At 41.0% G+C, this 19,612-nt stretch overlaps 1 protein-coding gene across 1 annotated transcript in view; it reads left to right on the forward strand.

Annotated features, from left to right (window-relative positions):
- Positions 1-1,247: 1,247 nt before the first annotated feature.
- The window catches only part of PARL (presenilin associated rhomboid like), a gene marked incomplete at its 5' end in the record, with an annotated part of 64,696 nt that continues 46,331 nt past the window's right edge, over positions 1,248-19,612 (forward strand). The window contains 4 exons of the mRNA XM_082840162.1: positions 1,248-1,372; positions 10,614-10,809; positions 11,280-11,420; positions 13,743-13,791. Coding sequence (XP_082696288.1) covers positions 1,248-1,372; positions 10,614-10,809; positions 11,280-11,420; positions 13,743-13,791 — 511 coding nt within the window. The remainder of the gene's footprint in view (positions 1,373-10,613; positions 10,810-11,279; positions 11,421-13,742; positions 13,792-19,612) is intronic.

Raw genomic sequence — 19,612 nt, forward strand, 5'->3', positions numbered from 1 at the left:
AAGCCCCATTGTCTTGTCAATTCTTCACAAATTGTTTCTTTGTAGAAAAGGTATAAAAACTTCCTGCTCTGGTCACTTCTTCTGGTCTTCATTTTCTTTCGAAGACTCCCATGTACATGTAAAAAAATCAATAAACTTTGTGTGCTTTTCTCCTGTTAATGTCTTTGTCACTACCTTTCAGACCTGGCCAGGGACCCTAAGAGGTTGGAGGGAAACTTTTTCCTACAGCTTCCTAGAGGAGGTGACGATTCAAGTTGGTCTGGAGGACAAATTTGTTAGTAGGCAGAGAAGGGAAAGGCGTTTCAGGCAGTGAGGATGGTATATGAACTCGGGAGAAGTAGGGATTGGAAAAGTAGTGCCATTCAGAAACTGCGGGGGCTTCCCTGGTGGCGCGGTGGTTGGGGGTCCGCCTGCCGATGCAGGAGACACGGGTTCGTGCCCCGGTCCAGGAAGATCCCACATGCCGCGGAGCGGCTGGGCCCGTGAGCCATGGTCGCTGAGCTTGCGGGGCCTGTGCTCTGCAGCGGGAGAGGCCGCAGAGGTGAGAGCCCCGCGTACCGCAAAAAAAAAAAAAAAAAAAAAAAAGAAAGAAACTGCGTATGTTTCAGTATGACTGCAGCTAGGGTCAGAGGGAGGGATGGAGTGACAGGAAATAAAGCTGACGGGTAGGCAAGGGCTGAACATGAAGTTTGAATTTTATCTAGAATCTAGATTTTCATGTCACGCTTGGACTTTTTGTTAAAGGCACATCCTCTTCAGTGTATCATAACGTGAAATGGTGGGCAGAAAAAAGAGTAGTAATTTAAGAAAACTTGGGTTGCAATATTGGTTCCTCCACTCACTTCTCTCTGGGCCTCAGAACCACGGTAAAAAAAAAAAAAAGCAGTAATAACATCTATCTTAAGAGTTTTGCGAGGATTAAATGCAGTAACTTAGGTAAAGGTACATGGCATCATTCAATAAATTCGTTTTTCCCCCTCTTTTTCCTGCAGGTCAGTAGGGTGGAGGCCTGGCCGCTTTCGCACGCCCCTCCCAGCTCGAGGCTGGGCACTGCCGGGAGAACTGCTGCCGACCGGACTGCTGCCGACCGGCGGGTCCCTCTCCCGTAGGTTGGTCCGGCCTCGGATCGGCCGCACGGGGGCGCGCTAGGCTGCCCCTCGGCACTCTATGGTTCTTCCTTTCGCCCCGGAAGTGGTTCTGGGCAGGGTTTGGTAAGGTCGGGCCATGGTGGGGCAGAGGTTGGGAAGATGGCGTGGCGAGGCTTGGCGCAGAGAGGCTGGGGCTGTGGTCAGGCGTGGTCTCCGCCGGCGGGCGGCCGCAGCTGCGAGGAGCTCACTGCAGCCCTGGGTCAGCCGCGGCTGCTCGGGCGCAGGTAATGGTCGTGTCTCGGGGCTTCTCGCCTCTCGTGCCCTCGGCTCCGGCAGCGCATCTTGAGGGGCGGAGGCCGTGCGGTTCTTTTATGCTGCCCCCGGCTCACCCTCTCTCTTCACCAGCCCCTCCTCTCTCTCTCCCCCTTTACCCCTCCCCTGCGTCCAGTCCTCGCTTCTCGCCGCGCCACCCTGCTCGAGTGCACAGTGACCAGCCCCGGCCCAACTCTCCGTGAGCCCGCGGTGGCCCCTTTCCCATCCGGAGGGACGGGAAAAGTAATCTGTGAGGGCTGATTGCGCACCACGCCTCATAATCCTGCGAGCAAGAGTTAACACAGCTGGTAGAATGGCAGGGCTGAGATTTTATTCTGTCAGTCTTTATAAAACCTTTGTTTTACTACAAATTACCTTCTTTATCGTTTAGAGAACTCTGTAAGGGAAGGCGGAGTCAGAGGAGCGCATCACTTTGCCTCTTGCAGAGTTGTAGGAGAGGCTTTTCTGTTAAAGAAATTGGGAAGTGGAGTATTTGGTTTCCAGATGACTTGGAAAGAAAAGTCAGTTTTTCCCGAGTAGAAGCTGTATGAAGAGTACGGTCCATCAGTATTTGCTGCTTTTGCATTAGAGTAATTCAACTCTAAATTGAGAGAAGAGAGAAATCCCTGAACTAATATTCTGATGTGTATTTGGCTCTGAAATTTCTTCCTGTTCTTTAACAGAATTTCAGTTCTGCCAGTTTCTGACTTGGTTAGATGTGTGCCTGGAATCCACCTGACTGATAGTAGCAAGGAACATGAAGTGTTTATCAACATGGGGATTAGCCAGTGGTAAATAATTGAGGCTCCAACATGGTGGAGCCGTCCTTAATTTTAAAATCACCTGGAGTGTTTTTAGACTGTATTTCCCAGGCCCTATCCCAGTCCTTCCTGTCATCTTGCCCGGTGCTGGGGGGCGGGGAGTGAAAGAACCTGCAGTTCTAAACAAGCACTGCATGTGTGTAGGATCAGAGATTTGTGGAAAACTGGCTTATATTGTACCTTAACTTCATGATACACTGGAACATGGAGCCTCAGGCACTAATCTTAAACTCCTGAGGAGATGGAGAATGAGGTCAGGTGGAGGTGGTGGTTGATATCAGTGGTCCTGATTCCATTTCCACTTTACTCCAAATCCCAGTCGAAATTGCATGGTTTGAGGGGGAGGAAAAGTGAATACAGTTATTAGGAAGCAACAGGTGTTAAATATTCAAGATATGTGTTAGGAAGGGAAAGGAAAAGAACTAACTTGGTTAATGAGGCCATTTAAAAAAAAATCATGTGATGTTGAAGATTAGCATCACAATTTTTTAGTTTGTCATTTATATGCAGAGTTTGAAATTGACATTTTTTGTGGTGACACTGAAAAATGTGCATTACAAGAGATTGTAGGTAAGCCTGAAATATAATAGAATATATGTCTACTTTCCTCTAAAAAGCATGAGTTTCCTTGTATATAACTTTATTAGGTCTGCTTTCACTTCTAGTGGTTCTAAAATTAGTATGTGGAGAAATGAAGTCATGGATACGGTTAAAAAGCAGAGGTCTGGGCTCAGTCCTTGTGATTTTGATGTAATGGGCCTGAAGTGTGGCTGAGAATTTGCATTTTTTTCTTCTTACAAGAACTACAGGTGGTGATATTCCTCAAAATTTCTGCAAACAATAGCAGGCCCAAGGCAGCCCACCAGCCAAGAATGGTTTCTATGTCTTTAAAGGGTTGCAAAACGAAACACTATGCCGCAGAGTTTTAAATTGTTCTTCACAAAGACTAAAATGTTTATTGTCTGGCTCTTTACAGAAAAAAGAGACTATTTCACTTAGGGTTTTCAGAAACTTTACCATGATCAAACTGTTGGCAGCACTGCTGAAAAATGGTTTAGGTCTGAAAGAAGCCTGTGAAATTTGTCAGTTGTATAGAACTAGCTAAGAGAAGAAAATGGTTGATTGTAGCACTTACACGGAGCTTAAATCTTTTAGATTAGGATAACAATCTTAAGATATCTTTAGGTTAAATACCTGACAAATTAGTAAATCAGGTATATTTAATTATTTTCCCTGTTTAATTCACCATGTATTAACTCAAGATGAGTTTTAAGAAAATAATTGTGGCATGCAAGAGTTTATGCCCCTTCCCCTAAATACACCTATTTTCTTTTAAGTGGGATGAGTCTGTTGTGTGTGTGCTTGGACACGTCTTGTCTCCATTTGCACAATAGGCCACTTCTACTCAGTTTATTCACACAAATCTATAGTAACATAGACATTAGTGCTGACTTGTACGATATCTAAGTGGCATTGTCTTTATCCTCACACTGTTGAAAAACAATTCACTAGACTGTGTTATCTCACTCACCACTAAGGCAACAGATATATAGACATGACTTTTCAATTTAAAAGTTACGGGATGATATTAAAAAATGGAACCATAACAATTGTGTGGTTAGTGGTAACTCAAGCATTCATAAGATCTTCCCACTTTGAGCACGTTACATTGCTTTCACAAATCACTAGTTATTGGAAGAAGGACCAAAGCACAGAGCAAAAAGGCAGGCCTGTCCTCATGAGTTGGTATATACCTCTTGTGACTTTTTCCTCCCATCCCACCCCCATGCATTTTATTGTGTTGCTTCCTTTGTTTTCCAGACTTATTTCAGGTCGTTTATTTTTCCATATTACCTACCCATATGAATGGTTAGCGCTTAAGAACCTAGGCCTTTAAATATGATATCAAACATTTGCAGTTGGAGACATTTATTACACTTTTCCTGGTTGGTTTTACTTTTAAGAAATGTAAAACAAAAGCTCACTAAGGACAGAGAACGTACCTTGTCATATAATGCGTGATGAAGTACTTATTACATCTAAAAGCATCCTTGTACCAACAGAAAACCCAGCTTTAGCTGACCTTAATAATTAGGGGAATTTATTGGTTTATACCGTTAAAAAGTCCAGAGGTGAGCCTGGCTTCTGGGTGAGGCAAGATCGTGTTTCAGATTGTCACCAGGACTCCATTTTCCTCCATGGCTTGGCTCTGCTTCCTAAACGTTGGCTTTATGCTCTCAGTATGCTATCTCCTTGTTGTAAGATGGCTCTCAGCAGCTCTTGGGGCTATATACTTGTAGGTTCAAGTCGAGCAGAAAAGATTCTCTTCCCCAGTATTACAAACAAAATCTTGAAATTTGAATTTCACTGGCTGGATTGGCCTAACTTGGGATGCATGTTCATCTTTGAATTCCTTAAAGTTGCCAGGGATGTGGGGACGTGTAGGTTCGCTTAAGCCAGTCAGGAGCTTGGTGTGCCTCTCCAAACCAAGTGGCTGGAAATTCCAGGGTACCCTTAGGTGCGGATGCTAGCTAGGATTGAGCCAAAAAAGCCCACTGTCAGTCCTAGTGAAACTTTTGTATTGGAATACTTTGGTTACAAATCCTAATTTTAAAATTCTAGTCACATAGGATTAACCTGTAGATAACCATTGTAATTTAAGTAGAAATGTTGTTGGAAGGATGAGGGATTAGATTCTAGCTCCTGCTGTTCAAAGTGGTTCATGAACGAGCAGTTCAGGACAGGGTTTGCCAAACATATTTTGTAAATGGCTCGATAGAAAATAGGGCCACGTAGGTCACTGTCAGATATTCTTTTTCTTTTAAACAACTCTTTTAAGCAATAATAAATGAGACAACTGAGGAAGCTGCTACCAGATCAGGTTCTGCTAACCAAAGTAAGAACTATGCTGTCTCCACCGTTATTTTCACTAGCAGAAGTCATGCCTCGTGTGCTGCCTCTCACTCAACTCAGTTCTGACTTCAGGTGTTGTGCTGATGTATCTGATTAGCAGGCCCTGATCACATCTCGAATCCTAACCAAAAGGATACCTGGGAAATAGTTTTTAGCTTTCCAGTCCCTGCAGCATGTGAATGTACCATAGGTGAAAGGAATAGGTGTTCAGTGAGCCAAGTCATAGTACTTAATTCTATCCAATAAGTTCTGCGTGTCCAACTCTAATTCCCAGTGTATGTATTCCTAACATGTATTTTGCATCTGAAATGCATCTGGGGCCAATTTGTTCTTGGTTTCTCAGTCCCACACTTAACTTCTGTTGAGATTCTCAAGGTAAATATTATTCTAGGCAAAAGGTCTGGCTTTGCGTCAAATCCAGATTCCCAACCTGGTGTATTTGTATTCCTTTTCAAGTATTGTGCTTCAGAATTGTAAATGAGTTGATGAGCTGTAGAAGAACTGATTGAGTACATATCCTGGAGTATTAAGCTGTTGGAGATACAAAGAAATCTCATCCTTCATATTTCTTGGTCTAAAAGGAAGAAAATGTGGCCTACTGGTTAGGATTCTGGGTTCTCACTGCCGTGACCCAGGTTCAATCTTGGTTGGGGAGCTGAGATCTTGTAAGCCACGAGACGTGGCCAAAAAAAAAAAAGAATACCAGAAACCAACAACATTGGGTTACGTTTTTTTTTAACTTATTTATTTATTTTTGGCTGCATTGGGTCTTCGTTGCTGTGCGCAGGCTTTCTCTAGTTGCAGCAAGCGGGGGCTGCTTCATGGCGGTGTGTGCGCTTCTCATTGCGGTAGCTTCTCGTTGCGGAGGCTTCTCGTTGCGGAGCACGGTCTCTGGGCACATGGGCTTCACTAGTTGTGGCTCGCGGGCTCAGTAGTTATGGCTCCCCGGCTCTGGAGCGCAGGCTCAGTAGTTGTGGCACATGGGCTTAGTTGCTCCATGGCATGTGAGATCTTCCCGGACCAGGGCTCGAACCCGTGTCCCCCTGCATTGGCAGATGGATTCTTAACCACTGCTGCCACCAGGGAGGCCCTGGGTTACAATTTGTAACCATTTACAGGGAAACATTTAAAGGAAACATATTCCTATTACTTTATGTCACATCTTTGGGGTTTTTGGCCCAAAGTGGTGTTACTTGTAATTTATTTACTAGACCTAGCTCTAAATTACTTTGGAATATTTAATAAAAATCAAATCCAATTGCAAAGGATTAACATCTGCCACTTTTAAAGCTGTTATCAGTTAGGAATGCATTTGGCTATAAGTTAATTGTTGGTTAAAGAAAGGAGAGGAGTATTTAGCATAAAATGATTGGAGGTAGGTGGCTATTGTCTTTGTTCAGTGGCTCGAAAAATGTTAAGGTTAGTTTCTGAAGCCCTTGGCCTTTCTCTGGGCATTCAAGATGACTGCCTCATCTCTAGGAAATTGCGTCCTTTTTCAAGGCAAAAAGAAGTGGGAGGGATGTGACATTAGTGATACCTCCAATTTTATCAGATAAGGAAAACCTTTTCAAGAGGTTTCTAAACAGTTAAGTCTCATTTTGTCAGAACTCTGTAATATGGCCATCCCTAGCCATAGGAGAGACTGGTAAAGTGAAGATATTTATCTTGCCTAGCCTCTGCAGAAAAAGCAGGCAACAGAACAAGAACTAGAAATAGATTTGCAATTAGCCATTCAACAGTTACTTGCTAAAGGATATTCATAAGACTGGGAACAGGTTCTGAAGTTCAGAGTCATTCAGAGCAACATTGGCATTGTTTGACTAAGTGTACTGCTTTCCAAAATAGATTTTGTTGAAAGAAGTAGCACTTATTTGTTAGTACAAATTCTAAATTATTAGAAGTTTTAAGGTGAATTACTTTATCATCATCACCCATCCTCACCATGTGATGTCTGAGAAGTTGAAGTGTGGCATAGACTCAGTGTTGAAGACAGAGCATTTTAGGTGAGTAATGGTAATAGTAGCTATACCATTTTTCTGAGTTTCATGTTTCCAAATGCCTGCTAGACATCACCTGGGTGTTCTACCAGTGCTAAAAATACTTCATTGCAATATAATTTACATGTAGTAAAACATATAAGTATTACGCATACAGCCCATTAGTTCTGACAAATGTATACACCTGTGCAACCATCACCTAAAAATAAAGATACTGCCCATCATTCCATCAAGTTCCCTCTTGCCCCTTTCCAGTCAAGTCCCACTTTACGCAACCACTATTAATTTTTTTAAAAAATTATTTATTTATTTATTTTTGACTGTGTTGGGTCTTCATTGCTGTGCGCAGGCTTTCTCTAGTTGCAGTGAGCAGGGGCTACTTTTCGTTGCGATGCATGGGCTTCTCATTGAGGTGACTTCTCTTGTTGCAGAGCACGGGCTCTGGGTGCGCGGGCTTCAGTATTTGTGGATGAGGGCTCAGTAGTTGTGGCTCATGGGCTCTAGAACGTGGGCCCAGTAGTTGTGGCGCACGGGCCTAGTTGCTCCACAGCATATGGGATCTTCCTGGACCAGGGCTCGAACCCGTGTCCCCTTCATTGGCAGGTGGATTCTTAACCACTGTAACAACAGGGAAGTCCACCACTATTGATTTTGGTCACCACAAATTATTTTTGCCTGTTCTTTAGCTTGATATGCATTAATGGAATCACACACATTATGTGCTCTTTTGTGTTTGACTTCTTTTACTCAGCAGTGTTTTTGAGATTCATCCGTGATGTGTGATCAGTAGTTTTTCACTGAGTGATACAGTTGGCCCTCTGTATCTCCAGGTTCCTCATCCATGTATTCAAACAACTGTGGATGGGGAATGTCACTGTATTACGTCATTTTATATAAGGGATTTCAGCATCCCGAATTTGGTATCCGCAGGGGGTCCTAGAACCAGTCTCCCGTGGATACTGAGGGAGCACTGTATTCCATTGTATGAATATAACACAGTTCATCCTTTCCCCTGTTGATGGAAATTTAAGTTCCAATTTTTACCTGTTAGAACTGAGCTGCTGTGATTGCAGGCATTTTAAACAGTGCCCAAGATGGAATTATTCATCTCTCATTTTCCAGTTTCCTATTTTGGTGCCTCTGATTTTCCTTGTCTTAGTGAGTAGTACCACCTTCCTTTCAGTTATTCAGAATAAAACCAATAATCATTCTTGACCCCTTCTTTCTTCTAACATAATTATTGACCCTTTCTTTATTAGGAACTGGCCTTGGTGGTGGAGATAAAATGAATACAGAAGTGATAATCTAGTTATGGTACAGGCAATAAATGAGACAAGTATAAGAGTACATACAGGATGCTTTAGGACTCTAGGAGTACAAAGGAGACACCCAGCCTGCGAGAGTTTAGGAAGGCTTCCTGGAGGAGGAAATAAATGAACTGAATTTTGAAGGGCACGAAAAAGTTAAAGGGAAGTAAGTACCGCCACAAAGGAGTAGCATTGCTGAATTTGGTGGGGTGATGAAAAATTTACTGTGGGATTTAAAGCAGGGGAATGATAATATATTTGTGCCTAATAAAATGTGGAGGATGAATTGGAGTAAGGCAGTATTAGAAGCAGTGAGATCTGTTAGGAAATGGTAGAGTATTCCAGGCCAAAAGGGATGAACTAAGGGATTGTGTGGGAATTAGGGAGAGAATGTTGGCCCTCTAAGAGGGCATTTGAGGAAGTGTTGAATGTTTGTGGAAGAGTGATATGAGGAAAGAAGAACATGCAACATGTTAAAATGTTTGAACTTAAGTCAGCTGTTGCTGTTGTTTAGGCATGGGGTACGGGACTAGATTAGGAGTGAAAAAAATATTTGACAGATTTGGTTTTAAATTAGATGGTAAGAATTAAGCAGAGAGAACTCCATAATGACTTCTAGATTTTTAATCTTAGTGATTAAGATAACTGTGGGCCCACTGAAAGAAAAAAGAAGTCAGAAAATGGAGCTTGTAGAAGGGGATGAATTCCCTTCTGAATATATTGATTTTAAAGTAATAGGGAGCATATCCAAGTAGAATTATTCAGTATATAGTTGGAAATACAAGACAAGGAAATTGAGGCTGGGACTAGAGACATATATTTGAATCATTTACTTGCTTAGAAGTCATCCAGGCCACAGAAATGAACTTTTTCTTTTATTCAACCAGTGTTTCAAGGCCCACGTTACAAAGGTGAGAAGACCTGTCTGACTGGCAGACAGGAGTTCTATGAGTCTGAAGGATATAGTGTGATTAGAGTACAATGAGAACAAACAGTAAGGGGCCTCTACCTGGTCTACCTGGGGGAAATTACCATTTTACAAAAGAAAAAAATGCTTCACAAATTTATATGGGTTCAGTTTGAATGGAGAATGTGTAAAGGAACTATTAGAGCCTTTAAGCATATCTGTCTTTATGGGATAGGAGAAAGGGGGAAGCCGTTAGGAAAGCAAGTTTGAAGAGCAGGGAGTGCAACCTTACAGGCGCTGACAGGTGTGATCAGTAGTGTCAGATGTTTTGAGGAGGTCAAGCTATAAGGACTCAAACAAGAAAACCCTTTATAGAACATCTAGTTGGTGTCCCCCAAACTGGTAGTGAAGTAAATAGGGGGCAAGGTGGGGAAAATCCGCCAATTTGTAATGGTTAGTACTTATAAAAGGAAAATCATTATTTGATTTAAATGTTTGGCCAAACTTCAAAAAAAATAAAGCTATTCTGTGCTAATTCAAACCACAACTTGTAGTTCTCCAACTTTTTACAGGATTGCAGACTGTGTGGGGGATGGATACAAATTATTCTGTTGATTGGTACACAGTAACGGCGCAAACAGATGCCCTGTAAAGCTGCTGTAGTTTATGCCTCTCCTTTTTCAGAAGGGCACAGTTCGTTGTTTTGACTGAATCCTACCTGGGAGTAGGAGTCTTGGTGGCTTTGGGGCTGCATAGTGAGAGTAAACTGAAATGGTGATGATGCACGTCAGTTGGGGAGGCTCGTAGAGGTTGATGTTTGCAAGATGCAGCTCTGTTTCTTCCTTCCTTCCCTCCTTCCTTCCTTCTTTCCTTCCTTCCTATTTATTTTCCTTATTTTTTTTGGCTGCATCGGGCCTTAGTTGCAGCACACGGGATCTTCGTTGAGGCACACAGGATCTTTAATTACCACACTCGGTCTCTGTTGCTGCGCTCGGGCTTCTTACTAGTTGCGGCGTGAGGGTTTTCTGTCTCTAGTTGTGGTGCGTGGGCTCCAGGGTGCATGGGCTCTATAGTTGTGTTGCGCGGGCTCCAGAGCACGAGGGCTCTGTAGCTTGCGGCACGCAGGCTCTCTCATTGAGGTGCGTGATCTCAGTAGTTGTGGTGCGTGGGCTTAGTTGTCCCGAGGCATGTGGGATCTTAGTTCCCCAATCAAGGATCGAACCCACGTCCCTGCAGCTCTGTTTCTAATCTGTTATTTTCCCCTATAGGTTTAATGTTTTTATTCAGCAAAAATGTGGATTCAGAAAAGCACCCAGGAAGGTTGAACCTCGAAGATCGGACACAGGAACAAGTAGTGAAGCATACAAGAGAAGTGCTTTGATTCCTCCTGTAGAAGAAACAGCCTTTTATCCTTCTCCTTATCCTATAAGGACTCTTGTAAAGCCTTTGTTTTTTACTGTTGGGGTAAGAGCTCACATCACTAGGCGTTACCTACCTTGCTGCATGTGTAGTGTTAAAGTATCAATACTACTTGTCCTATTTGGGCTCCCTTAAAGACAAGTGGAGTGGGATCAAAAGGATCTGGGGTCATGATTACAATAGAACATGAATTTAATAATTGCTCTTAGAGTATGGGTCATTTATGTAAGCCCTGGAGAAGAAACTCATGGGCCTCTTGTTTGGTATAACAATGAAAGTGATACTGAGTTGATATTTTGAATTTTATTGGAAGAGTTCTAACTGTAAACAGGCCCCAGGGTACTGTAACCTTAATAAAATGGGAAACAATTAAGTGTTCTTTTCACCTAGTAAGTTTCAGTGGGCCAGATGTTCCTTATGTTTATAAAAAGCAATGAAAATGAAATATCATCCTTGGAACTATGTATAGATCTATTTAAAAAAATTTTCTTTTGTAATATATTTATTTTATATAGTTTACAGGCTGTGCATTTGGATCAGCTGCCATTTGGCAATATGAATCACTGAAATCCAGGGTGCAGAGTTATTTTGATGGTATAAAAGCTGATTGGTTGGATAGCATAAGACCACAGAAGGAAGGAGACTTCAGAAAGGAGGTAAAGATAAACATGGCATTTTTTTTGTTCTAGTTGATCAGTTTTTGAAGTCTGGTTATTTATGAAGTGTTTTTAGTTAATGGCAACATTAGATCAGTAGATGTGAAGTTACTGCAGTTAATATTCTTCTTTAGAGTCATTTCATTGTAGTAAATATTAATGTTTCGTATGTCTGGCAACATTGTACTTAACAGTGTTCCAAGAAGTTTGTCCCTCTACCCGCATATCAAGAATCACCACAGATAGTTGTTAAAAATTAATGTTTTGGAGCCTCTTCCAGCTCTACTAAGGGCCACTGTTTTACATTTAGAGTACATATTAGAATCACAGGGAGTTTTATGCTTGAGGGGTAGAGATACTATGTGGGTTTTAAAAAGCTTCTCAGTGACATGATGTTTATATATCTCTGATAAATAACCACTGTTGATGTTTTTTCTAACTGTGCTCAGGGGATCAAGATGCAAGAAAAGGGTACAAATATAGAGCTTTTAGAACTTTTCATTATTTCATATGCAAGTTGATGGCCTTCCTTCCACCTAACTGATTTTCTTTAAATGTTGCCTTTTAGATAAAGCGTATATTTTATTTCATTTGCCAGTACTTACTGAGCAGAGACCATAGGCTAATTTGTGGATCCAGGTCCATTTATTTTTCAAGCACCTCTGTATTTTTTTATGACACACTGCTCTTCCAGTTTGGAGAGAGTGTTGATATCCTCTTCAGTTTTCTCCTTCCTAGGAACTTCTTATTCCTGGCTAGTGAGAGAGCAGCCTTGGGTTTTCTTTTTCCTAATGATAGTTGAAGTTTCCTCTAAGTAGGGAGAAGGATTCATTCCTCCTTGTTTCCTCATAGACACAAGAATCATGAGCCCTACCAGCTCTAGAGAGGCTTTATGTCAGAAGAACAATGGATGTAATATTTGCAGGTAAAACCTGCAGTAATGAGCAGTGGTTTTTATTCAGTACAATATGTTTGAGAAGATAGTAACACTGACCTATTGCACAGTCCTGGATCCCTTGAAAGCTACAGGCTTCTGCACTATAAAGTTTTGATACCCAAATTGTTCCTTGGAATGGTGAAAATGATACATGCAATATACATAATCTTCATCCAAAGATGGATTTGTTTAAAGTAGTTAAATGATAAGAGATAAAATATAAACTCCATGTTAAAGAAAATTGAAATAACACATAAATATATCATGGGAAGTGAAAGTCCTGGGAACCCGTGCCCCACTACTACATATGCAGTGAGTAAGGTCTGAGAGTTCACACACATTTAAATTGTTGTTGACCTTGAACAACTCAGGGGTTGGAGTGCTGACCCTCCACGCAGTGGCACACGTGCCTGTAACTTTATAGTTGGACCTCTGTAACAGCGGTCCCACATCTGTGGATTCCACCAACTGCGAATGGTGTAGTATATTGTAGTACATATTTATTGAAAAAAATCTGCATATAAGTCCAGTGCAGTTCAAATCCCTGCTGTTCAAAGGTCAACTGAATTACAAAAATGGAATCATTGTTGTGCATGAATCAAATATATGTTGATCTGTAACTTTTTTCTTTACCTTGGGTTTCTTTCTGTATTAGTATACAAAGTCTGGTTCAGTTTCATAGTTAGAACATAGTTTTTTTTAATTAAAAAACTTTAATCATGGAAAATTTCAAAGGTAAAGTAAAAAGAGTGAAGAGAATAGTATAATGAACCCCTATCATCCAATGTCAACAATTATTGACACATAGCCAACTTTGTTTCATCTAGTTCCCCTTCTTTCCCTTTCCTCCCCACCACTGATTACTATAAAGCAAATTCTAGGCATATATCATCTATAAAATTTCAAGGTGTGTCCCTAAAAGATTAGGATTCTGTCTTTTTCTAAACCTCAATCTAGTATTATACCTTTTAAAAAAAAAAGGCAATTTTAGTAGAAAATATTCTTGGTTAGAATTTTAAAACTAGATTGGGTCTTGGTGAACAATCACTTGATAGTGTGCTAGGTACTTTATGTTATTGATATTCCTCACAGTGGTATTGCTATATATCTGTTACTGTCTCCATTTTATGTATCAGGAAACTGAAGTTTAGAAGTTATTTGAGGTCACAGAGCTTATCAGTGGCTTTGTGTAGAGAATGCAGGCTGTCTGACTATAAAACACCTGTGTTTTCCACTCTATCACATATTTGTTATGTCTGTTGTTCAGTAGAGATTTTTATAGATGAGGACTCATTTATGCACAAAGGATTTTCTTTCTTGCTTTTCATTTACATAGCCTGAAATTATTTACCATATGGTGATACACAGTTTTTCTTCTGTTTTAGATTAACAAGTGGTGGAATAACCTAAGTGATGGCCAGCGGACTGTGACAGGTTTGTGTTAGCTTACACGTTTTAGCCATTCAAGGGAAGAGAAATCAAACCAAAAGGTACAGTATGTCATAGTCAATGGCTTTTGTACCATGCTCATCAGTGGTTTAGAAGACAGAGTTTCTGTACCTTCAGGCTAATGTAATGGTTTGAAAGTAGTGTGGCATAAAGGTATACATGAGACTCTGGGTCAGTTATTTTCTAATTTTGATCTAGTATGATATTGATCAAATGATCTATCTTTGTTGTAAAATCCTAGCTTGTGAAATAGGTTATGAGTAATTATTACTTTCCCATTAAAGTAACTAAAGGGGACATTGATTAAGTACCTTCTTTATGCAGCATGCTTTATACATATTCTCTCTGTACCTCACAGGGTTGCTTACAGGGTAGTTATCTCCCTTTTTACAGATAAGGAAACTGGCTTTCAGAGAAGGAACTTTTCGAAGGTCACACTGCTAGTAAGTAAGAGCTGAGTTTCAAAACCCAGGTCTGTCTCATCCTAAAGCCGGTTTTCTCTTTTCTATACCATGCTGTTTATAAAATCCTCTTTAAATGTAAGCATAACATGTATATCACCATGATAATTTGTTTTTTTAAATTTTTATGGAAGAAAGATCTGGCTCTTCAAGGTAGCACTTGTGCAGTATATTATGGACTTAGTTATTTTGAGAAATTTGGGGAAATGGATTTGTAAGTTCTTTAACAATTGTGCAGATAGGGAAAAAAATCTTCCTAGAGAAATAGCAAAATACTGCTTTTCCTTAAATATGGTTAGACTTAATGGTACTCTTAATTTTCTATACCTACTTAAGTGGAGAAAAGGTGCTTATGTTTCTTCATTCAGACTGTCTGGAAGGTTTAATTTTTCTCTCTCCTTGGTGGAACCTGATCCTGTCTTCAAGCTTATGGTTTAGACATTGCTTCCTGCAGGAAGTGCTTTTTTTCTGAACTCATTGCACTTTTTAATCACTTATAACACAGCCTGCCTTATATAATTGTACATGTATCATCTTTGAGGACAGTGATGAGATTCATTTTGCTATAGCTCCTAGCACATACCTGGCACACAGTAAAGGCATTCAATTAAAATCTGTTGAGTGAATGAATGTCAATGAGATCTTGAATCAAAAGATTGAGATTTTTCAAAGTATATTGCCATACTGTATAATTGATTAGTTAGAGGTCTTAATAAATATGATAACTTCAAAAATAGCTATGTAATAACACGTTTCCATTGGAATTAATTGGGATTTTTGGTTTGTTTGCTTGTTATCTGAAAATTAATAGCCTTTCCTTAGGGTAGCAAAGTTTTGATTTTTTTTTGATATTTTCAAAGTATCTCACAATTAGTTGATACTTAGTGTTCTTTGAAGATTGTAAAGATTTTGTCATTTAACATTTGAGGAAACCTGGGACCAGAATTTAAAACCTTTTTCATGCCAGGAAATGGTTTATCCAAAGAAGTTGGTATTTGGAGATAATTAAAAATCAGAATTCTTTCCCTTAGGTGACGTTGCAGTGTAACTAGCAGCTTGAGTATAAAGTACTTCGAACCACATAAATGTGAATGGTCATGCTAAAGACCTTAAATACTTATTGTCAGGTTAGCTAAGTGACTTTTAAAGGCTGAGGAAATGCTCTTTGATCTGTTCAGTGTCATCTCAAACTCCTTCAGGAAATAATTATTCTGGTAGCAGTGAATCTAGCCTCACTGTTGGTGGTGCTTTATAATCAGTTAGCTGTGTACTAAAATTTCAATGGTTAATAAACTTGTGCTTTAGTTATATCTTGTCTCTTTTCAGAGGTGCCAGTTCATTCCACTGACCTTGCTTATCCCCTCGATTGCTTCCTTTAGGCTGATTCTAAGTGAGGTTGGCTCAGCTCCTGGCTTTTATTGAGGATGGGGTGACAGATTCATTCTGTGCCATATTTTCCTTGGATTGTAGCTGTTCTCTGAGTGTTTTTCTTTTTGTATTTTGAAAGAACTTGACAAGTCCTTAGGCCACTGACCTAGAAAGTTTCAAAGCTCTGTGAGACTAGTGTGCTTCTTTGCTCTGTAGTATTCACACCTAGACACTGGCAGCTTGAAAGCTGTAGCAGGTTAAAGATTTTGCAGTTTTACACCAAACATTTCATGTAAGAATTCCTTGCTATCTGAACCTAATGTGCTCATGGATTTGGATGGCAAGATTTTGGTTATAGCAAATTCAGACAGCAAAATGTTTTATCCAAATGCATTTGTTTCCTGAGCTTGAGGTGTAACAAGGGATATCTCAAATTTATCCATATCTCTTTTGAGTCCTAGGTTTGGATTAGAACAGTTCAAATCATAAGGGATACCTGTAATTTACTTTATCTTTAAGGTGGAATCCAGTGGTGAGGTGAAAAACCTCCCTTAGAGCTGATAGCAGTTTTGGAGTCCCTAGTTTTTGACTCTTCTAGCTCAATCTGTCCCTGGAAATCACCTTGTCAAGGTCTACCAGAGAACTGGTCTTAATCCCTTAATCTTTTTTTTTTTCTTATCTGGTTTAGGGATTTTTTTTTTTTGGTCTTAATTGTTACACAGACATATCTCTCCAAACTTCACATTGCTCTGAAAAAGTTGTTACAAGTTCACTTGGTGTTTGTAGGATGAAGGGGGAGCATCAAGTAGCATTCTTCAAAGTTAGGCTTGTCCCTGGTACTTTTATATTTCAGCTAGTCTCCTGTATTGTCTTACTCTGCAAGGCTTTTTTTTTTTTTTTTTTTTTTTGCGGTACGCGGGCCTCTCACTGTTGTGGCCTCTCCTGTTGCGGAGCACAGGCTCCAGACGTGCAGGCTCAGCGGCCATGGCTCACGGGCCCAGCCGCTCCGCGGCATGGGGGATCTTCCCGGACTGGGACACGAACCCGTGTCCCCTGCATCGGCAGGCGGACTCAACCACTGTGCCACCAGGGAAGCCCTCTGCAAGGCTTTTAAGCCTGTAGTAGAGGTCCCAGGCAACCCCCAAGGAGAGTATTTCCCCTACATTTCTAGCTTTTAGAGATGCCTATGAGGCACTCGTCATAGTTTTAGTTATTTCTGGGGAAAGGATAACAAAACTAATGCTTGAGTGCCAGCTAGGCTTCAAGTACTATGTTAGGTACTTTACGGACACACATATTATTGTTAATCCTTATTATTAATCTTCTTAAAAAATAAATTATTTATTTATTTTTGGCTGCGTTGGGTCTTTGTTGCTGTGCGTGGGCTTTCTCTAGTTGTGGCGAGCGGGGGCCACTCTTCGTTGCGGTGCGTGGGCTTCTTATTGCAGTGGCTTCTCTTTGCTGCAGAGCACGGGCTCTAGGCATGTGGGCTTCAGTAGTTGCAGCACGCGGGCTGAGTAGTTGTGGCTCGCTGGCTCTAGAGTGCAGGTTCAGTAGTTGTGGCGCATGGGCTTAGTTGCTCTGTGGCATGTGGGATCTTCCCGGACCAGGGCTGTGTCCCCTGCATTGGCAGGTGGATTCTTAACCACTGTGCCACCAGGGAAGTCCTTAAGAGCCCTGTTACTGGTATCCTCATTGTTCAGATGGGGTAAGTGAGGCTCAGAGAGGTTAAATAACTTGTCTGAGATCACACAGCTAGAAAGGCTGGAGATGGGAACCAAACTCCTTAGTTCAAATAATATGCGTTTTATTACGTCCATTCACTTTCTGCTATAGCAAACCACCACTAATTACCTTTCTGACAAACCACACTGCCTTTCCCCATCTCAGGTATCTGAGTGCTAATTCATAGACCAAATTGCAGCAAATTGTCCCAAGGCAGCAGGCTGGCATTCAGTGAAGAAAGAGGGACGTTTTTGGCTACTCGTTTTATAGTTTGTCATTGTAAAATGAATAAATATGCATAGTAACATTAAAATAGAGAATATGTAAAATAAAAAAATAAATCTCTCTCACTGTAGACGTCCAGTTCCACCCCCATAACCATTGCCTTTTTAGCTGCTTGTGTATTCTTCCAAAGCACCTGTTTATATATAGACATTTATATCTGTATCTAACTATGGTTTAAACACAAACGGTAGCAGGTAATGCATACTCCTCTACACCTCCACACCTCCTCTACTCCTCTACACCTTTATTTTTTTTCACTTAGTATTTTAAAGGACATTCCATATTGATACAAGTAGGTCTATTGTATGCTTCCACCCCCCACCCCCCCACCCCCGGTATGCGGGCCTCCCACTGTTGTGGCCTCTCCCGTTGCGTAGTGCAGGCTCAGCGGCCATGGCTCACTGGCCCAGCCGCTCCAGGGCATGTGGGATCTTCCCGGACCGGGGCACGAACCTGCGTCCCCTGCATTGGCAGGCAGACTCTCAACGACTGCGCAACCAGGGAAGCCCCTGTGTGCTTTTTAAAAGTATTTTATTGAAGTATAATATACATAGAAGAACATGCACGTGTCAGATGTACAACTGATTTTCACAAACTGAGCACATCCACATAACTAGCACCCAGATCAAGAAATAGAAATTACCAGCACCCCAGGGTCATTCTTTTTAATGGCATTGAAGCAGTTCGTGCAAATGAATACTATTGTAACAAGTCTTCTATTAATGAATATTTAGGTTGTCTTTAGTCTTGCTTTCATAGGAGGATGGAAGATGGATAGTCTCTTTGGATTTCCTCTCGATTTCAGGAAGCTGTGGAACCAGTCCTTAACTTGTTTTGTGGATACTCCCCAGAAGGAGAAATTATAGCCACTGTGTGAGGCCGACAGAATGATCCCAGTGCTTGTAGTCCTGGCTCCCAGGGAACCTGAGGACCGCTTGAACTCAGTTGTTTGGCTGCTGTGGGTGTGTGTGCTTGTCATTGTCTGGACTAGCCAGGTTCATTCAGATAGAGGAGCAGTGGAGGGGTGAGCTGGCCCACCTCAAACAGAAGGGATGCTGTACTTAGCTGTTAGACTCCAACTGGGATAGTCTTTTTTTTTTTCTTTTTTAGGAAAAGAGAGAAAGAGATTGTACCCCCTTCCTTGGAGGAAAATAGGCTGAAGTTACTGAACCCCCAGTAGTGCTTCCCAAATCAGTGTATTTTTTTTTTAAAATCAAGGTATAATTCACATGTCCTAAAATTCATCATTTAAAAGCACAGTTGACCCTTGAACAATGCAGAGGTTAGGGTTGCTGACCCTCCACACAGTTGAAAATCTGTGTATAACTTTATAGTCAGCACTCTGTCCACTGTTATGCATCCGTGGATTCAACCAACCGTGGCTCATGTAGTACCGTAGCACTTTAAAAAAAAGCTTTGTAAGGTGGACCTGTGCAGTTCAAACTCATGTTGTTCAAGGGTTAACTATACAATTCAGTGGTTTTTATTATATTTACAAGGTTGTGCTACTATCACCATCACCTACTCCCAGAACATTTTCATTACCCCAGAAAGAAACCCTATAGCCATTAGCAGTCACTCCCTATTCCCCTCCTCCCCTCAGCCCTAGACACCTACTTTCTTTCTCTGTGGATTTGTCTGTTCTAGACACTTCATAAAAATGGAATCACATAAATATGAGGCGTTTTGTGGCTGCTTCTTTCACTTAGCATAATGTTTTCAGAGTTCATCCATAGTGGCACGTGTCAATACATATTTCTTTTTATGGCTAAATATTCCATTATATGGATACATCACATTTTATTTATTCATTCATCTGTTGGTGGACATTTGTTTCTACTTTTTGGCTTAATATTATGATAATGCTGCTATGAATTTTCATATATATGTTTTGTGTGGACATATGTTTTCATTTCTCTTGCTAATATACCTAGAAGTGGAATTGTTGGGTCATATGGTACTCTGTT

Source organism: Leucopleurus acutus (assembly GCF_964270905.1).
Source record: "Leucopleurus acutus genome assembly, chromosome: 5".
Classification (NCBI taxonomy): domain Eukaryota; kingdom Metazoa; phylum Chordata; class Mammalia; order Artiodactyla; family Delphinidae; genus Leucopleurus; species Leucopleurus acutus.